This window comes from Phallusia mammillata, chromosome 6, assembly GCF_965637545.1.
Source record: "Phallusia mammillata chromosome 6, kaPhaMamm4.hap1.1, whole genome shotgun sequence".
NCBI lineage: Eukaryota > Metazoa > Chordata > Ascidiacea > Phlebobranchia > Ascidiidae > Phallusia > Phallusia mammillata.
Genome location: NC_137257.1, coordinates 17,240,523 through 17,261,879, shown reverse-complemented (window position 1 = coordinate 17,261,879; position 21,357 = coordinate 17,240,523). Strand labels below are relative to the sequence as shown.

Here is a 21,357-nt window from a genome sequence, read left to right as displayed (position 1 = left end):
CAGCCTTTGTGCGAATGAGCCAACTAAGCAAATACAACATTCAACTGAAAAAATTAGAGGCCTTCTTTGGTGAAAAACACAAAAATCTGATAAATCAAGCAAATATTCATCCGCAGACCGCGGATTGTGTGGACAACTACGTCACGCAAAGGGGAATCCCCTACAAGAACACGTATTTTTTGACACGGTGCAAAATCTACTTGAAGGCATTTTGTGAAGAAATAAGACACAAACCTTTTCTGCAAAAGACTTTAGCAACGGTATTTATGTGTTTTTTCAGTAATAGGTGTACCTTTGTACAATTCGCATTTTAATTAGCTAAACTGGTGGATTTTTGCATTCTAATTTGTTGTCTGTAACCCATTTCTTGAAATATAAAATTTAGATAAATTGATTTAGACTTTTTAGTTCTTACTTCAAAAAAATGTTCAATGTATTTGGCTAAATTTGTCTCAGCCTAAAATTAACAGAAACAAGTAAAAAGTGTCTTAAAAATAAAGAAGCTTCTGCCCTTTTAGGTTTTTATGTATATTGGTAGATATCTAGGTTTTACTTTGCAAGAAGAGTAAAGATGGCGTTAATTCGACCGGACAATGCTCTTGAACAAACTTGGATCCAAAAATGTTGCTGTCGATTTATGTGCAAAGGGCCAATTCCTCGGCATGTCGCATTTATCATGGATGGAAATCGAAGGTTTGCAGCCAAAAAACATGTAGAAAGGATTGAGGGCCACACACGTGGATTTGATAAACTTGCAGAGGTAAATGCACAAAATATAAAAAAATGTGATCCTTTTGCTAGGTTTAAATGAATTTGAGATAAATTCGATTATTTCTATGACTCCATTTGAAATTATATGAAAACTCAAGTCATGGCCTTTGACCAAAAATTGTTATTGTTTAACATATGTTATGCCATTTTTTATTTGTAAGGATATTGTAAAAACTAAATAGTGAAAAAAACAGTTTTTTAAATCCAGTCAAAATATTAACCAAAAAACTTTTAACCACAAATTCCTAAGCTTTTCATTCCATGTGTACATAATATGCGGAAAAAAGTACGTGCAGAAAGAAGCGAAAAATTTAATTGTGTAAATTCTGTACATAATGTTGCTCTTTTTGTTTAGGTGTTGAAGTGGTGCCAGGATCTTGGTGTAGAAGAAGTCACTGTTTTTGCATTCAGTGCAGAAAACTTTAAACGATCAAAAGAAGAGGTTGAAAGTTTAATGGAGCTTGCTAGACACAAATTAGCACTTATTATGCAAGAAAGGTAAAATTTTACGTTAATTTGTGAACAGTTTAGTAGCTTGCTGCTGAAAAACGCAAACACACTATTTACCCTTTTCCTTTTTACAGAGATCAATTAAAAGCAAATGGGGTGAAAATACGTGTCATTGGTGAACTTAAACAACTTCCCGAGGATATCCAAAACATGGCACAAGAGGTTATGTCAATAACGAAAGATCATGCGAGGTAACCTGTTTTTATTTAACGAAATAAAAAAATGTAAATGCAAGTCGTAATTCAACTGAACATAGGTTAGTGGTTCCAAAACTCTGTTACGCTTACTATTATTGGTACACAAACTTACTTTAGTCGACAAGAGGTAAATCTACATAGTATAAAATTTATAGTATGCCAAGCCTATTGGATGTATTTTACCGAATCAAGTCGGTCACCAAGCATTTCCATATGGCAAGACATATTTATGTTCATCTGAAATAGTGAAATAAATTTCATTTCACTCATTTATGATGCAACAAAGAGTGCTGTATTGATTGTAGTTACTGTACTGTAGCCCAGTAGTTCTCAAACTGTGCGTTGTTTCAATTTTCCAAGGGCAGCGCAGTATAGTTCAGTTTCGTGGATTTTTGTGGTTGTATCAATAAACACAACTTTAATAATAAGTTTCCTCATTAACCTTTATTTGCTGGTGCGTCGCAAGTCCAGAAAACTTTTCCAGGGGCGTTGCAACAAAAAAAGTTTGAGAACGACTGCTGTAGCCTGTGACAAGCGAATATTGTATGAAACTTTTAAGTTGTACGCAAGTAAGAAACGTTTGTCACAATTGTGCCACTACGATTTATTTTATTGAGTGAAATAAAATCAATTTGGAAATCACTGACATATGCCTATAGAGCAGGTTTCTAAACAGTAGTCCTAAAGACACATTTTTTGGTTTCTTTCAAAAAGTCCTTAACCCTTGAAGCTTAAATAGGCATTTTAGTCACTGATAGTTATTTTTTTATGTCAGGTGCTGCCTAAATGTATGTTTTGCATACACATCCCGACATGAAATGGTTCAAGCCATGAAGGACATTTCACTTAGGTTAAGGAATGGAACACTACAGGAAGACCAAATAACAGACGACCTTTTTGGAAAGACACTTCAAATTCCCAGCGTTGATTTAGCAATCCGAACCTCCGGAGAGGTAAACAATCTGGAAATTATTTTAATTGAGCAGTGGTTTTCACGTAATATTTTGAATACATTAAGACTCACTGTCTTACGGATTCGCCTATTCTAGCTTCTCAAATACTGCTTTGTTACAAACAAAGGTGTGTGATTGTCCAAACATGTGGCAACGATGTAATACAAAAGGAAAGAAACACTTGCAAAAGTACAAATGTCAAAATAAGAGTTGGTTTGCGAGAAAACAAATAAGCAAAATGTACACTTTTAGTCATTTTAACCAGTCAAAAATTGCCCTGTGTTACTCATAAATTTTCACATGAAAATTGATAATTTATGACCCCTGACAATTGACAATAATTCTCTTTTTATTTCAGATTCGTCTAAGTGATTTTTTGATGTGGCAATGCAGCGAAGCATGTTTGGAGTTTACAGATGCACTGTGGCCGGAATTTTCTATTTGGAACTTTTATGCTGCTATTCTTAAATACCAATACTTCATTGCAGCAAAAAAATCTTGACCTAAGCAACAACAAAAATTGTCCTAGCAAATGATTTGTCAAAAAAGCAACATAACGAGATGACAATAAAGGTTAAGATGACAGAGACTCTGTAATCAAGGCAGCCAGGTCTATTCCATCTGTACCTGCAAACCAAGCAAAAAAATGTGACAAGACATACCACACGAAATAGTGTTTTTTATTTTAGACCTTGCATTTTCAATACTATATTATTTAGATAATTTACTTATGATGGCAAACATGCATTTACAGTAAACCTCTGTTAAACCGGATTTTCGCCTAATTTGGACAAAACTTGACGTACACATAATTTGTAATGTGGTAAGGCTTTAACTCAGTGGTTCCCAACCTGGGGTTCGCGGACCCCCAAGGGGTCCGTGAGATGGTTTCAGGGGGTCCGTGGAGGCAAACATTTGTAGCAGTATTAACAACAGTACAATATTTTTAAGTTCCCAGACCGTTTTTACAATCCTGTATATGAGTACAAACTGTTTATCAAACCCTTGGATTAGGAAAACTTGTGATTGTTACCTCCATTGTGACATCACAACAGACATTAACAATATAATTCTTAGTGCTTTGTTTTAGGTATTGTACACTAGAAAATTTATCCCTTTTAGTGCATTGACTGCTACACTACAGTAACTTTATTGAGATTAAAGGACTTTGAAGGTTGAATAAAATTCTGCCCCCAAAAAACGTATAATAACGTAAAATGTAGGAAACGAAAATAGACTAAATTACGTTGGGGGTCCGCGGACCGATAAAGTTTATAAAAGGGGTCCATGACTACAAAAAGGTTGGGAACCACTGCTTTAACTAATCGACAAATTTTCATTGTCCAAACTGGTCCAGGATTTACTGTGTCCATAAATATAAAACCAGTTTTCTTACTGTTTTCTGTCATTTCTTTCTCCAGCTGCAACTTGTTTTGTGCAAATTGAAACATTCTTTCCTCTATCGAGTCTTTTGATACCAGTTTGATTATTTCTACAGTTCTGCACACGAAAAATTACCAAACATATCAATGCAGTGCAATACACTCGTTTCATGCATGCTGGGTCCTACTATTTTACGTGGTTTTAAGCTGAACAAAATGTCTAAATGTAAAAGCATTGAGCCAATAAATGATAATCTGCAGACAGTGCACACTGTTTCGACCTATAAGGTCTCATCAGTGCAGCTGGTGACAAGAGATCAGCAGAGTTTACTGGTGTAGCCATCCAACGGCACTCCAGTTTTTTGGGAGCACAGGGTAGAAACTTGTGCCTCACCTATCCTGTGCAATGCGGCCGATCTCTTGTCACAAGCTACACTGATGAGACCTTGTAGGTCAAAACAGTGTGCATTGTCTGCAGCTTAAAATGTCAAAATCTTGACAACATGGCTTGTGTTTTTTGACACAACAGCTGATTTGAATTGGCAATGTCAAAAGTTTGGGCATTAATTATGGGTCCCCTTCCCTGAAGGGGACACATTTTGATTTTACTCGATTTCTTTTTTTTTTTTTTCTTTTTTTTTCTTTTTTTTTTTTTTCTTCCCTGAAGTTTGTCCACCCCATTTTGCCATGAAATCTTTGGTGAATTTAGATGAAACTTTCACAGATGGTAGATATGGTTGTGCAGATGTGCCATCTGCTTCGTTTGTCATGACAACCCCAGTATTTACCCCGCTAGCCCCCAAAATGTAAAATGTTGTTGGTGCGCACCACAAACGTTAGTTTTCTGCTAGCCATCAAACTGTAAAATGTTGTTGGTGCGCACCACAAATGTTAGTTTTCTGAGGTGTTATAAAGGCAACCAGACATTTGTTACCAGTGTTTGTGGGTTTGTTCGAGGATGTTTTGCAGTTGACACTTAACAGCCTTATGACGTCAGAAGCATTGACGAATGTTGCTAATAACACCTCTAGTGGTCAAAATGTTAAACATTGTCAGAATTGGATAAAATTTTACATGACTGTTGATTGGGTCATTGTGGTTTCATATTTTATACTTTTGGGTTTTAAACCCCATCAGTTACCCCACTAACCCCTAAAATGGGTGAGTGTTTTAAACGCTGTCGGAATTAGATGAAATTTTGACAGCTTGTATAATTTGTCATTTTTAGGTTTCAATTGTTGTGTTTAACCCTGTAGCCCCAATATTTACCCCTCTAGCCCCCTAAAAGGGTGAATTTGTTAAACATTGTCCGAATTGGATGAAATTTGGACAGCTTATAGAGTGTGCTACTTATAGTTGTTGTTTGTTATGTTCAACTTTGTCGCCCCAACATTTACCCCACTAGCCCCCCAAAATGGGTCAATTTTTTAACAATGTCAGAATTAAATGAAATTTGGACAGCTTGTAGAGTGTGCATTTATAGGTGTATAATGTTGTGTTTTACCCTGTTGCCCCAGCATTTACCCCACTAGCCCCCCAAAATGGGTCAATTTTTCAAACTATGTCTGAATTAAATGAAATTTGGAGAGCTTGTACAGTGCAATATTTATAGGTGTTAATTGTTGGGTTCAACCCTGTAGCTCTATCATTTACTCCACTAGCCACCAACAGTCACGTGCAATTCGCGCTGATTTGTGTTATAGGAGCTGATTGTTGTGTTTTAGCCTATTTTCTCACTGTTTAACACTTTTTTTCTCAGATAGACCATAAAATAGAAAAACCTTCAAAAATGTATAAATGGACTGAATTTGAATAGTTTGTTCTCCATATAGCATATTTATTCAGGCACAGTACCGATCACTGTGTTTTACCTTACAACACCCGACTTTCTCATGGTTATCTCTTGAAATGTATTATTTACAACTTTGCATGTGTGGGGGACCCATGAGTTTTTGCTTGCAGAAACAGCCAAGGTTATAAAAGACAATGGATGATATGGGACCTAATATAAAATTAGTGTAGAAAATATGTGTTATAGTGTATATGCAAGGGCAATATGTGCTAAGCCACCCTTCTAGTTTTATGACTTAAAAGTTTGGTTTTGACCTGGTTTTAAAATAGTTCAGGCCGAAACATCGTCAAAATGGCACACTATGCCAACCGTAATTTCAGAGCATCACTAGACAAACTAAGACACAATGGAACAAACTAAGTTCGAACTAAATGTGTCTACTTTGGAAAATAGAAACCAACAAGTGAATATTACTTGGTTTGTCCAACTCTATGGCATCGGTCCTCTGCCTGTTTATCATTGTACGGATTACAATCAATATCATGTAGAATCACGACACTGGCCGACGTGAGATTGATTCCAAGCCCACCGGCCTTGGTGGAAAGCATAAATACAAAGTATGAAGGGTCTTCGTTAAATGTATCGATCAGATTTAACCTGGAAATAAAAGGTACAACGTTAACATTAGAATTACAGGGCAGGGTCCATTCCGTTTTCAAAGTAAACTTTCTACTGTTATTTTGGCTCTAGGTAAGGAATTGTATTATGGTAACATACTATATTTTTAAGGAGAGTAGCATAATTGAAATTGCGGAAAAATCTAGTTTCAACGGATGGTAATCGTAGTGTTTTTCAGTCACCACGATTATGCTTGCATGTACAGGCCGAGACTTGACGCAACAAAACCTTAAGTCGTTTTATCGTAAAAACTTAGACATGGTTTTAACCTTTCAGCCATCGGGGTCTGCCCATCAAGACGAAGAAACTTGTGCTTTCTGTCGTCAAGGTAACGCTGTAGGATGTCCATCATCATCGTGAACTGACTGAAAATTAAAACCCTCTTGCCCTGAAAGAAAAAGGAATTCAATGTTTAATTCACCCGTTCAGCGGTGAGCCCGTCGAATGACAAGCACCGTTGCCTGTCTCGTATTCTGTACATGTCAGCTTCGTAGTAGGGGATCGCCAGTTTGGCTAACAGTCAGTTACCCGAAAAACCTTTACATCACAATGCGCCAGAACCGCATCCTCTAATGTGAGTCCCTGTCACATAACGCTTTTTAGTAACGGTGTAGCATCAGCGCGTTGATCATTTTGCAGCAAAGCATAGGGTAGAAAAATCTCGCCCGTCAAAGCCACGATAGAACGCTACAGGCCTGGCGTACTGTAGTTTACATTTGAGTGTGCCGCGATCGCTGGTATGAATTCTTCAGGGTTAATGGCAGAAATAAATTCCTCTGACAACCACGAAGCTGACACGTGCGGCATACGAGGTAGGCTACAGTGCTTTTGATTCGACTTTCAACTGGCCCACCACCGAGTCTTTTAGCTCAGTTGGTAGAGCGCGAGTCCCAGAAAGATTCCTGTCGTGGGTTCGAATCCCACCGCATGCCAGATTTTCTAGCTTATTCCTTGCCACATATGGTCATTCAGAGAAGACCGACGCAATTTGCGCAAAGTCTAAAATCACAAGTTTTCCATCTTATTGTTAAACGATAAAGCCCAATCAAGTTTAAAGAGCTCTTCTGGCAAATGTGATTTTATTCCGACGTTTCGACGTCCTATACAGGTCGTCTTCATCAGGGTAAATAACACTGAATGCGACTAGTACATGCAGTGCACGATAAACAAGGAAAAAAAGAATGGAACGCAAGCACGTCACAACGCAACGAAGACACCGCGCGATAACAAATGATTGGCCCTCTAATCTTTAAGCAGGATGCCGCTGGAAGCATCACGTCTGTTTTGATGTTCATTGTGTTGCCCCGTTGGTGAATATTCCATGACTCAAGAAATAGTCTTTTCCTTTAGTCAGGCTCCCAGGCCACAACAGACGCCGCATTGAAATCAATGCGGTGGCCTTGTGATACCGCGAGTACCGGCAGGTATCTCAATTTTCGATCTCATCACCCCACATACTAGAAAAGAGGGGTGGTTCGTTCCCTAAAAGATCAGGCACGACGCTTGTGCACTCATAGCGACGACTGCGAGGCGGAACTGCTAAGCTACTGAGTCACCCGAAAGATCCAATCGACACCCTTGAACAACGTGGTGTTGTATATTCTATTCCCTGCGCCGAGTGTCCGTTAATATATATAGATCTAGGACGTAACAACTAGTGGGACAACTTGTGTTTTTTGTCTAGACCAGCGGTTCTCAACCAGTGGGCCATGGAAGCATTTTGAGGTGGGCCACAGACCAATTAGCTTTTTTTAAGAATTTGCTTTCATCTGCGTCACTATACTCAATTTTAGAAGAATAATGGCTCGAGAAGGAGTGTAAATTTATTTGAATTATTCTATTTACGGAATAAAGTTACTTTGAGTTTCTGCAACACTTTTTGTTTATGATGTAATAAACTATTTTGTGATTGCAATAAAGCCAGATAATAGCAGCATGTCCACTGTCGAATTACTCGATCATAACCGAAAGTGCTTGATTAAAAGAAGGGAAAGTGCTATTTTATGATTTTTTTGCATTAAGTGATTTTGAACTTCTGCAGGTGTGTTATGTTCAGCAGCAAGTTTCCCACTAATGCATGGTTGAATAAATCATCTGTTTGAAATATGTTCTGCAGTCATTGTTGTTGTTTTTTTGTTCTGAACCAATTTTACAGTTTTTTTTTCTTTCATAAAAGTTTACTGGGCCACAGAATTTTCATGCAACGAAAATGGTCCACGAAAGAAAAAAGGTTGAGAACCACTGGTCTAGACTATGAAACTAGTGTTTGTTGTCTAGACTTCGCGCTCTTTGACATATAGTTTTGTTTCATAACGTTTTCTTTTACCTCACTGTGTAACCGAGGAAGAATCGAATCCAAGTTATTAAATTTTCCGGAATCAAACAGAACATTGTTGGTGAGCTTGAACTTGTCCACGACCCGATGTTCAACACACAAGTTATGAAGTTCGAAGTCGGTCATCACTTCCATGTCCTCGTAAAGATAAGTTTCATCCGAATCCATATAGGTAACATCCTTAAGAAAGACGTTAAAAATACTAAAATTTACGGATTTTTAAGCACATTTAATTGCATATCTGTAAGCGCTAATATTTTTTTGTACAACCGAATACACATGAATGGAAGCCCGGTGTGATTGACATTTTTTTTAAATTACGTTGACAAATAAACACCCACAATATTTGATATACAGTACTGTAAACCGCGGTTAAACCGGATTCGATTAAACTCGGAGTAAAAATAACCTGTAATGTAGTAAGGCTTTACCTAATCGACATCGGTTAATCCGGCTTTTTAACTAATTTGGCCAGATTGTTGGGTCCAAACGGGTCTGCATTTACTGTACATGTTTCACAAAATTGGGTCTTTAAAAAATGTTTTTGTATCGCCTGTTTTTGTAACGAGGGCACCTTTAACTTTGCGCCGCAGTGTTTCTCATTTCGAATGACTTTACATTGTTGCGTAATAATAATAATCCTCCGAAAATTTGTCAAGGGGTGTTAACGTTGTTTTGTTTGTGACGTCTCCAGTTGTCTGGGTACGCAACCATCTTTAAAAAACATCAAAACCGGAATTATTGATCAAATAGGCGATACATTTTACATGGGTACAGACTTAACTAAACAGTACATTTTTATTTTGTCGACTTACGTTTTTCAGGAAACGAGCCATTTTTCGTAGTTTAGTGAGTGTGTATAATTCGCGTCGCAGTAAAGGATGGTTCGCGACTTTTCGTAACTCCATGAAAACGTTGCGTAACTCTGCTTTCGGCACTAAAATGCAAAAGTAGAAAAGTCGGTTAATTGATGTATGGCACAGAGTGGTAAGTCGGGTCGGGCTTTTCGTTTTTTTTTAACAAACAGGCTTGATTCGGGCCTGAATTCACATTCTTTGTCAGTAATTTCAAAAAGTATAAATTTTCTAGTTGAGTAGCTAGTTGGTGGATATAACCTAATGCTCAAAAGCCCTGAAACGTCTTGTATATAGGTCATTGTATGTTATTGTCCATCAAACTTTCGGGCCAAAGGGCTTTTCAAAAACGATTCGGGTTCGGGCTTGTACTTCGGGTTCGGGCTCGAACTTCGGGACCGTATACTACTCCGGTATAGCAGCAACACTGAACAATGGTAGAAAAAAACTGAAAGCGTTCTTTTGGCACTGTTCGAATTAAATAAGCGTTAGTAACACAATCTTGGTAATACAGAAATAACGTTTTTCAAAAATAATCGTTTGTCGGCAACAGGTTTTGTTACGGACAGTGTTACTTGTATTGACAAACATAAAATTTTTTGCCTTTAGCGCGCTTGCCTCCGTGCAAAATAAAAAAATTCAAAACGGTCTGAATTTCCTAAGACCTGATAGTTACGTGTGGACCCAAACTAGTTTGGAGGCCACAGGCTTCTTATATAATATTGATATAATATATATACACACACAAAATTGAAGTGGGCACTGGAGGGTTAAAATTAAAACTGATATACACAAGAAATTTATCATTGCTATGCATAACTAAAGTGCTGACAAAGGGTACATATGTAATGTTACTTACAAGTTCAACAATAAGTGTTAAACTGTATGTCCAAAAACAAGAAAAACTATGGGAAATGATGGTTACCGTATTTACTCGATTGTAAGCCGCATGCGATTTCTGTTGTTACAGAACACAATTTTTAAAATTTTTTAACCAGGCAAACAATTGTAGCCAACAGAGCGTATGTTGAAGTGTGATTCCTACTTTTTGAACGCGAAACAAATAAAATTGCAGCTCCCTAGGGATGTAAAAATAACGCCGACTTACGATTTTTCTTTGTGGTTTTGTTTTTTAACGAGGTTTTCACTTTGGAATACAAATTAGCTTGAGAAGGTGCCATGTCACAAAATACTATTGTTTCTTGTTTCTTCGGCAGTTGATGCAAAACATCTTTTTTCATTCTACAAAACAGCAATATTTCAAAACTACAACATTGTCGATAAGAAATCAGTGTTTGGAACGCTGAGAGGGTTTACAGTTTGTCAAATACAGAGTAAGGATTTATCCTCTATTTTATTGATAAATTTTAGCACAGTGCTCTTCAACGGCGGGCACATATTTAAATCGGCCTTACAAGTTTTCCTTGAAAAAAATGTAATCCTACCTGCGAAGTACGAAAGGTTGCATGATCTGCTTGGCGTGTTCAATTCGACGTTGGTAAAAATTACTGTTCACTGTTTCATTCCCACTCTGAGTAAAAACAGCGGTATGTTGATCCAAAAAAATCGTGTTAACGTTGACCGACATGGTTGTTTAAAGTCGATACCGATACCGGTTATCGCTAATTATCTATAGCGACAACACCTCAGTTTGTACCTTTTTAATGGAAAAATAATAATATTTTTTTAACAAAAAATGTATTTTAAAGGTGGTGCATCGCTGTACATATAAACGAACGTAACCGTGTAAAAACCTGAGCTGTGTAAAAACCAACCTGAGAAAACAGACGAATAAGAGTGTTTGTTGTTTCTTCAAACATGTGGGGCATTACAAATCGTAGGAGTGACATCAACTCCAACAGATTATTCTGTAGTGGCGTGCCAGTCAAAAGCAACCGTCTCTCTGCCTTGAAAACATAATTATCATAAATGCACACCACAGGGTCTGTTGCAGTAATTGATACGGGCCAAACTGGCGACTCTCTACTACGAAGCTGACATGTGTAGCATACCGGGCAGGCAACGGTGCTTGTGATTCGACTTTCGGCGGGTTCGCCGCTGAGACCGCTTAGCTCAGTTGGCAGAGTGCAAGGCACAGGAAGACTCCAGTCGTGGGTTCAAAATGTTAGCCTACGCCTTGCCATATGGGAATGTTTGGTGATCGACTGATTCAGGATAACGCCTCTAATGGGCCTCGTGTATGGCGATTGCAGTAAATCATGGCATTTTATAAGTGTAAGTTTGAGGTTTTTAGGAACAAGGGGATATATGCCACGTACATTATCCCCTATACAACGGCCCGAATTAACGCAAAAAGCGACATGCTTTATTGTTTAGACGTTAATACTGATGATGCCTATTGCCTACGCTTATGTCCAATTGCCGATAAGGCTCAACAAAAAAGCACATTCCCTTTTAACTCTCTTTATGTCGCTATGTTCCTAAGTAAACTCATAACTAGATCAGTGTATATTGTATTGTGTTCCAAAATACGTCTTTGGATTTTTACTCAAATTAATTGTTTTCAGTAAGCAGCAGTTAGCAATATCATAAAACCTGTGTAAACCGGTTTGCAGAGCATTACCACTAATGAGTGAGTCATGGGTGCAAATCCCAATGCTGGACAGATTTTTACTATCATTTTACATGTAAATACTTATAAATAGGGATTTTCACATTTTCTTACAGCCTTCTGTGCATGTTTGTCCCACAAAAAAACATGTATTCAATATACCTTGATTTTCATTAATTGTTGGTATCTCTGGGATGACATATTTTTCAGCATATGACCTTCGTCAAACACAGCATAACAAATGTCCAGTTTTCGAAACAATGACCTGTCCTCTGGAGTGCTGACTGCCAGGTGGTATCTGCAATTGCAAAGTTTGAAGTCAAAATTAAACAATACTTTTTTATTACGATGGGCATAAATTAGCATGTGGCCGCAGTGGGTATTTGTAACATTGCTCACAATGGTTGTTAAGTTATTCAAGGTGATTCTGCTAAAATTATTGTGTGCTAAACCATTGATTGTCTGGTGTATAAACAGGGTTGCCATAGCGTCCTTATTTTAAGATTTGTCCTTATTTTGAAGGGCAACGTCTTGACAAATTTATTGTCCTTATTTCGAAGAAATGTCCTTGTTTTTGACTTGAGTCCTTATTTTTATTTTCAACAACTACTGACTGTGCAGAAATCTTCAAAGCACCATTTACACACTAACTTATTGAAAAATTTAACCAAAAAACTTTGACACCATGTAACCAGCTAGCATTCAGAGCAACCTTTTTATGCCACAACATATAATCTATTGGAAGATATTGTGACAAATAGAGGTGACATAACAAGCAAACAAATCTTGTTTTCGCTTTTGAATAGAAAGTCTTTTGAATAGAATTTGTAGTGTTCTATGTAATATAAAAACTATTCAAGTTTCAAAGAGCTTTTTAGCCAATATTTTAGCATTAGTGGACCTTAAAAAGCTATCATATAAACCAGTTAAAAGTCCCTTTCAAAAACCACTGATTTTTATTTATATTTATATATAATGCCATGGATATGATTTAATTAAAAGTTGAGTTTCAAACAATGCCTCTTGTATATGTAAATATATGTAAAAGATTTTACTTATATAGTAAGAAACTAAACAAACACAAAAGCTCACGTTGTTAAGATGACATCACATAACAATCTACCCTTCTGTAAATCACTTCGAATACATTTCCGATCCACTTGCGAACCAGTATAATGAAGAACATGTAAAGTTGGACACCAAACGTTAAATTCTCTCACCCAGTTTTCTGTAAAGTAACAAAACGTAAGCTCAAAGTAGCATTAATTTAAATGACTAAGATGAATATATTCATACTGGGATCAGCCCTGAAGCGTTGATGCAGACCAGCAATCTGCATACTTATTGATAAATCATAAGATGCCAGGTCTATTAAAGGCAGCATACCAAATCAGCCAGGCTCCCAAGCATTCTCACATGGCAAGGCACAGGCTAGAAAAATCTAGCTTCCGGTTGGATTCCACCCATGACAGGAGTCAACAACCCAAATATATTCATACTGGGATCAGCCCTAAAGCGTCGATGCAGACCAGCAATGGGGGCATACTTATCGATAAATCAGAGTATGCCAGGCCTATTAAAGGCGTACCGAATCAGCAGGTCACCAAGTATTCCCATATGCATATGGCAAGGCACAGGCTAGAAAAATCTAGCCTGCGGTGGGATTCGAACCCACGACAAGAGTCTTTCCAGGACTCGCGTTCTACCAACTGAGCTAGGTGGCATAACGCCTTTAATAGGCCTGGCGTACTTTGATTTAATTTAAATGACATTATTACTTACCGAAAGTTGAAGTTGGAACTACAACTAAATGCGGGTTCGAAATCTCGCCAAGGCTTTGCAAGTAAGCAAAAAATGATATGGTTTGGATGGTTTTGCCCAAACCCATTTCATCAGCCAAAATTCCGTTAACTTTGTTACGATGCAGTAGGGAAATCCAGTTGAGACCGATCATTTGATAAGGTTTCAGTATTAAGCTGAAACAGAAACACTTTTGTAAACTTATGCACTGATACAGTTTTACCTGACTGTCAATACTTTACTTGAATTCTATAGTGTTGTGGTTATTGGGTCCAATATGTGTAAAACTGTTAAAGTGCTAGCAGTAAGGAATATAATTGTGTTTTCCTAAATCAGTGGTTTCCAACTGTGGATGATTTTAAAACTTAAGGAGGAATTTAGTTTAAACTGTACTACCGGTTTGTAAAATAGACACTTAAGCTCCGGGCTTGCAAAGTTGATAAAAGACACAATTTTAAATCATTGGTATATCTACTATGTAGTTATTGGGTAGGAATGAAAATGTTTTAAATTGTAAGTGAGGAATTCGTCCATAAACGTTGGAAACCACTGTCTTAAATGAAATAGTTGGCAAAATTTTGAAATAAAAATGACTCAAAATGATACAAATATTGCTTGGCAAAATTACAGAGTGTTACTTTGAAAAAAATATATATATACTACACAAACCAATTTAATTTTGATGCAAAAACTACCAGGAAGCCATTTCATCAAATATATACGTAATACAGCAATCATAAGTAGTCCAATACAACTGATATTTTTCTCTGCTTGTTCTCCGGCGTTGCAGCTCAAAGTTTGGTTTGGCAAATTTTAATTATTGCTTATGTTGAACTGGCTAAGAGTTTGCTAAATCTCTAAAGATGGCGTAAAAAGCACAGTTATCTTTTATTTGTAAACTAAATTAAAGGTTTGTGCTAAGATTTATTATAAAACCTCACCATAACGATCAGCGTTTTCACGCATCTTTTTTTTATTTAAAAAAAAATGCTATTTCTGCCCCAAAATCGAACAAGTAGCTGAAAATAATGATTTGCAAAAAAAAGTAGTGGCCAAGATACAAGGTTATTTCAGGTAACCTTTGCAACTATTTTCACACAAACTCACTTTTCTGGGATGGTATCGGGTTGTTGAGCAACAGTAACTGATTTTGATTTGCGTGGGGACTCTGTATTGATATCTCGCACTTCGTTAAATTCCTTTTCCAATTTCTCAGATATTATTCCACATTTTTCCATAAGAGAACACAAAGTCCTTCGCTCATGCAACAAATCAATGCAAGACCAAATCAATTTCTCGTTCAAGTGTTTGGTTTCATTGAGTTTGTTTGTCTACGGGATATAAAAAAATTGTTAAAATTTATCATGTAAGGATAACTAAGCCAAAGTTAAAGTTTATAATTTTCTTAAATGGTAACAAAATCTGAGGTAAGGCTACTTGAAAAGATTTAATTTAACTTTAATTTGACAAGTTATAACCAGGCAAATTGAAATTTCCAACAATCAGGAAAACATTGAAAATGATTAAAGTTAGCTCAAGCATGAAAAAATATGTTGCTGTCATTGTTTTGCCACACTGTTTATTTATAAAATCATTTTATAAGTTTTCTAATATAAGAAAATCGAACATATTTTATCTCATAAAATTGCCAAGATGGCCGAGTGGTTGGCACAACTGCCTTATGTACACCATATTGTGAGTTTTAATCCCATCTCGGTTGCTTGTGTTTCTGAGCGACATTGCTCCAACCCAGTGGTTCCCTATGGGTTGAATTAAATTGAAGTCACCAACTGCCCAAGTCGAGAAAATCAAATAAAGATAGATTTAACAGACTTGCATCAAACATACAGCTCAACAATGACTTATTGTGAACTTTTCGGCATGTCTGCCCACAGAGGATAAAAATAAAACAAACAAACAAACATTTACCAAATCTTCCCATGATACAAATGGCCTTAAACTGACAAGAATTTCAGCTTTTTTAAGACTGCACTCTGAAATTGTTCCCAATTCTTCTGCAGAACTCTCCTAAAACACAACATTTCATTGGAAATTATAAAGGAATGGCTAGACATGTCAAATTACCTGGAAAAAATGCAAGATCTTTTTCTTTTTTTCTGGACTAATGTAGTCTTCATCATCTTCTGAAGACCAATCTGCATCTGACTCTTCCTTCTGCTTGGGTTTCCTTTCACGTTTTTCACTTTTCTTGGGAGTTTGTAAAACATCAACTGAACAAATATTGTCTTGCTTGAAAACACAATTAACACCTTTAAGGCTATTAGAATTATTAGTTTAAACCACAGTTCTATAAAGTTTTTCAGTGGGGGAGTCTTTCATTGCTAAAATTTTAAAGCTCTGTAAACCAGATTTGGGAAAATTCTGTAACATGTGACACTTTGCATGATGCAAATTTCAGATCTCGTTCTATTGGTGGTATGCTGGATGGAACTAAAACTAGAGGGTAAAAGTAATTTTGTGAGTGATTTATACAAGGAATATGTTTACTATATGTCTTTTGCAATTTTTAAGGCAAGTTTGTGGGCCGGATTAAAAACCTTAGTGGGCCATGATTTAAACAAGGGATCACCACATTTTGACCACATTTTTTGGTTTGCCAAATCATATTGGTAACTTTGTACCATTCAAAAATTAATTTAGTCCTTGAGAAAGTTTTGCTGCGACAACATGTAGTGTCATAGGATTACAATGCACAGGAAGGATCCAAAGACAGCTTATCACATTACAGACAAGACTAAAAATTTCAATTGTGCATAAACAACTGCTTCCTTTTGTTGCTTTTGACATACTAAAGGAGCATTGCTTGGTAAATGAGACTAACTATACAATTTAACAGTCACTTATTACAAGACCTCAATTAAGATTGTAAAAAGACCATGTATTGACACTCCAATTAAAATACTGACAAAGTTTTGAACAGGCGGCATCAGGGTTTGTAAAATACCCTTGCACACAACTATTAAACTTATGGTTTAAACCAGTGGTCTTCAACCCTTTTCAAAAGCGACCCCAATTTAAAAGAAAATTAAATCAGCATTTACATGCGAGATGTGACCCCATATTTTTCCGATAGGGAGAAAAATGTTTGTAATGCCGAAACTGAAACTTTTTTCATGTAAATATGCCCGCTTAATTTTGAACTAGACTTTGAATATTAGCATTCAGAGTACATTATTACACACAATGTTAGATCCCAAAAGTTTTATTTAATTTGGCCAAGCTAAATAGCATTAAAGCCCACCAGTTTGCAGAAATCAGTAGATTTATGTATTTTTCCCTGTACCCGCTGTATTATTTTGGACACAATATGTCATTCATGGGGCCCTATCGCGTAACAATAGGTTGGACAACTTGTGTTTTATATAGATTATTGCATCACAACGATTAGATTGTGACACGAGGTGCCAAGCTGTACTGCAAAACATGACCAAAGACTGGGAACTAGAAAAGAAAGAAAACATTTTTTGGTAATAAATTTAAACGCCAATAAATTTCATTTATAGCTTTTAAAAAAAAAGAAGGTTTGGGCGACCCCAAAAAAGTTTGGGCGACCCCACCTGTGGTCGCGACCCACAGGTTGAAGAACACTGGTTTAAACAAAAGTATAGGCACACTTACTTTCATGCCTAATATGCATGGACAGGCAGCAGAACAACAAAAAAAGTCAATATCCTAAGAAATAATATACCTGAGCTTCTTGGACTTATTATTCTTCGACAAGATATTCCAATAACAAACTTTTTCTTAGTTGGGTTCAGTTTTGGGCTCACAGATTCATTGCTTAGTTGTTGTGGCTCATTTTCATCCTCACTAGAACTCAGTTGGGAAATATTTGTCTTTACAGGAGTAATGTGGTTTGTTTCTGTAGAGCTAAGTTTTCTTTTTGTAGTTTCTTCATCTGAGCTGCTGTTTTCACTTACAAACCGGCATCGTTTCTAACAAAAACATATTTTGAATTAGAAACAGATTAAACTGAAAAATGTAATCATGTTAAAACAATGAAGAGAAATAACGCATAATTTTTACTATTTGGCCTATTATTTTACAGACAAACACTGCTTATTGCATAACCTAGGCATTTTTTGCAAATAACAGGATTATGTAATTAAGCGGACAATTTTAAGTGTTAGACTACAGTTTCATGATGAATATGCAATTAAACAAATTATTCCATTAAGCATTATGAAATTAAATAGATTTGCCTGTGATAAGAATTTATGAACTAAGAAAAAAGAGGTGTTTTGTACAACTTACAGTTTTTTTGCTCTTGAATAATGGAGATTCAGGAATAGAAGAATCATTTGTCACAGCAGGATCATCGTCATTAAATTTCGTTGCATTTTCTGTAAAAGCGGAATGGTTTAAGACAGATTCATTGAAATTTTGAAAGAAATATTTAGTTTTCAAACAAAAAAACTGTAATTTTCCTACCAAACTGTGCAATTTGGGACAAACAAGCTATAGCACCATTCTTTGAATTTGACTGCTTTGAAACTTGCTTTACACGACTCTCATCTATTTCTGGAAATAGCTGTTTTAAATACTGCAGATGATTTGTCACAGATATCTGATGAAAATATGCAGAACTAGAAAACTTTCCTTCTGAAACACATTATGTAAGACTTTTTGAAACTAAAACAAAACATATTTTGGCACAAATTAAAAAGAAAAAGAATTTTCTCATAATCCAATGTTCAATCTCTATTCTGTACTGTTGTTTGTATACCATAGTTTCAAGCATTAGCAAAGGAATAAACTAACCTACTGCTAGTACTTTGGCCAATACCAATGTGTTTAAGTAATTAGTCTGAGCTTGGTTTGTTATCTGTGTCTCTTCTAAAATCACCTTTCAGTTGCTGGACTTAACTGCCATATCTTCTGTTACCTCAAAATATCAGTTGTCACTGACAAAATTTTTAGGTAAGTGAATGTTTTGTACAATCTCTACAGTTGTGTTACCCCTTGGTGATATTTAGTTTTATGACAAATTTTAAAACTGATTGATTAAGTATAACATGAACACCCACCATAGGAATCGCTATCATCATCACCAGAAAATTGAGAAACAAAATCATTCCTGCCAAACAAAAAGGGCATAATTTAAAAAAGCACATGTTTGCTTTATTCATTGTGAACACTACTCTTATGTACGTTTTTTTCACTTTAGTTATTTATAATGATGGGATGATCACTAGCTAATTTATATGCCATGGCTGGGGTACAAAAAAAACAGTAGCAGCTTATATGTATCTTACTGTTTAGAATTTCCATTTATTTTAATCTTTTTTGATTTAATGCTGTTTGCTTCATCTTCACTAGAATCAGAGGAAAACTGTCTTTTTAATGAGGTCATCTGTGAATTAGATAAAAACTTAAATGTAAGGTATTTCATTCAGTGACATTGAACAACTGACATAACGGCACATTGTTTTGGTGCAATTTTTTCCAACAGTAGCTTAAAAAAGGAACAAAGTTTAATTGTTACAATATTTTCAGAAGATTGACATCAGGTGACAAGTGAATATTTTTAATTTAAACCACAACAAACAAACCAAAGACTATAGAATAGTGTTTTTTTGAAACTATGTTCAATTTAACTTATAAATGTGAAAAAAAGGATAGGATAATAAAATAAAACAGTGGTGGAAGATGTAAGTCAATTGTGGGGGTTTAACAAGAAAGTCAAAAGTATGCAAAAACAGAGCTCCGTCCGTTTGCACAGTTTGTTAAACTCTGCTCTATAGAGTTGGGAAGCAACTGTTTTGCATCATTGAACAATTTCCAAATTTGATCAATAGATTGATAAAACATCAACAAAAGTATTCTGACCTTTTGAGATGGTGAGGGTGAATGTGGAGTGTGGGTATTGTCTAAATAGGAAACATATATGTCACTATAAAGCAAAAACACTCATCGGTTGGACACAATAAATTGTTAAGCAACTCACTGGTAGTTCAACTGCTTTAACTGTTTAACATCAAATGGAAAAATGGTTCACTTTAAAAACGTAAATAAACGTAACACCCTTAAATTGATTAATGTTTATTGTTCTTGATCTTTAAGTTTTGTAATAGCGGAGTGTACTGTGTACGTCAGTCGTCATTGCTAATGATGTCATATAATTGTAAACATCAAAACTTTCTTTGTTAACGTAACTTTGATGACGTCATAATGGCCCTGGTAGCAATGGCAGCAGTACAGAACGCTGTAAAATGTACGTTCTGTTTATTACAAAGTTAAATTAGTCTTTGAGGTCACAAACTATTTATGCTTGACCCCTTGCACAAGCTCTTTCCAAACTCCATAATATTGGTCTTAATTACCTGAACCACCATTAAGTGTGGAAGTTTTTGAGGAATGTTGATGCTTGTATGAAAAGCTACTGAACATGACCGTCTGCAACACAACCTAAATCATCACAAACTAATCATGTTTTTATACCGGCTGTCTATATTACAAAATAGTGCAAAATGGAATGGATTAACAAGGAACGAGTAATAGCATGTTATGAAAGTACTTTTGCTTCAATAAATTTCTAAATTTCATTGTTGATACAGAATTATTGCTACACCTTTGCAAAAAACTTATTTAGATAATGCTAATAAAGTTAGGTATGTTACCTAAAATCAGTGCGTTCTTGTTTTAGTTCATATCATACTTACCCCGAGTCCCCGACCCGAGTGTAAAAATTTACAGTAAAAAACGCCCTCAAATGGAAGTTTTGGGTTTTAGGACAAGACAAGATTCGTAAGAAAAACACCCGACAATAAATCAACAATATAGACTGCGCAAATGTTATTTTGCCATTCTCGTCTAAATCGAAAAAGCGTATTACCGTTGACAACAAACTTCAATTTTTTGTGCATTCCTACGAAGTTGGCCGAATAGACGACGGCAGTGGTTCTCAAACTTTTTTTGTTGCGACGCCCCTGGAAAAGTTTTCTGGACTTGCGACGCACCAGCAAATAAAAGTTAATGAGGAAACTTATATTATTAAAGTTGTGTTTATTGATGCAACAACAAAAAGCCACGAAAGGGAACTATTCTGCGCCGCCCCCTTGGAAAATTGAAACGACGCACCAGGGCGTCGCGACGCACAGTTTGAGAACTACTGGACTACGGCGCCAAAAGTCTTTTTTCACGAGGTTCGAACCCAGGACATTCCCGGGGACGAACCCTGATCAGAGTTTTTATGTCTGTGTATGGGTCAGACGCACCGGACCATTCGGCCAAGTTCCTGCCCACTACGCTTAAGTTTGGACCGAGTCACTAAAAAAGCGAATATTTAGCAGTTTTGCCAACTCAACCGGTTTATTTGTGACGTCACGAGATGTCATAGGCTACGCTAGCTACGCGTTAAGTTTCTCTGGTATTATGATTCTTATTTTGTCAGTTTTTAGGCGGCCTAGGCCGTCGTCCTGACCTGCAACTGAGTTACTGATCTTTTTCTTGTGGGTAAACAAAACAGCAACGCATAAAAAAATAAAATATG

At 36.3% G+C, this 21,357-nt stretch overlaps 2 protein-coding genes across 5 annotated transcripts; one reads left to right on the top strand and one right to left on the bottom strand.

Moving 5' to 3' along the window:
• The first annotated feature begins 14 nt into the window (after nt 1-14).
• Nucleotides 15-3,988, top strand: LOC145233796 (uncharacterized). The gene is made up of 6 exons (XM_080098582.1): nt 15-260; nt 539-760; nt 1,127-1,269; nt 1,356-1,472; nt 2,254-2,431; nt 2,790-3,988. The coding sequence occupies exons 1-6, from the start codon at nt 15-17 to the stop codon at nt 2,931-2,933; spliced, it is 1,050 nt and encodes a 349-aa protein (XP_079954708.1). The 3' UTR covers nt 2,934-3,988.
• On the bottom strand, nt 2,562-20,598 carry LOC145233795 (SWI/SNF-related matrix-associated actin-dependent regulator of chromatin subfamily A containing DEAD/H box 1-like). 4 transcript variants are annotated; one of them, XM_080098580.1, is made up of 21 exons: nt 20,528-20,598; nt 20,189-20,261; nt 19,695-19,735; nt 19,121-19,218; nt 18,893-18,942; nt 18,120-18,208; nt 17,554-17,800; nt 15,930-16,075; nt 15,774-15,872; nt 14,952-15,175; nt 13,827-14,020; nt 13,137-13,272; nt 12,207-12,342; nt 11,248-11,379; nt 10,918-11,003; nt 10,581-10,714; nt 9,434-9,555; nt 8,610-8,798; nt 6,553-6,671; nt 6,080-6,262; nt 2,562-3,931 (listed from the first exon to the last, which is right to left on the bottom strand). In XM_080098580.1, exons 2-21 carry the CDS (start codon nt 20,253-20,255, stop codon nt 3,565-3,567), a joined length of 2,859 nt encoding a protein of 952 aa, XP_079954706.1. In that variant the 5' UTR covers nt 20,256-20,261; nt 20,528-20,598; the 3' UTR covers nt 2,562-3,564. The 4 variants fall into 4 exon arrangements, with proteins under 4 accessions (XP_079954706.1, XP_079954703.1, XP_079954705.1 ...); XM_080098577.1 differs by having other exon boundaries at nt 20,486-20,566; XM_080098579.1 differs by lacking the exon at nt 20,528-20,598 and adding an exon at nt 20,486-20,504 and having other exon boundaries at nt 20,189-20,273.
• Nucleotides 20,599-21,357: the final 759 nt, after the last annotated feature.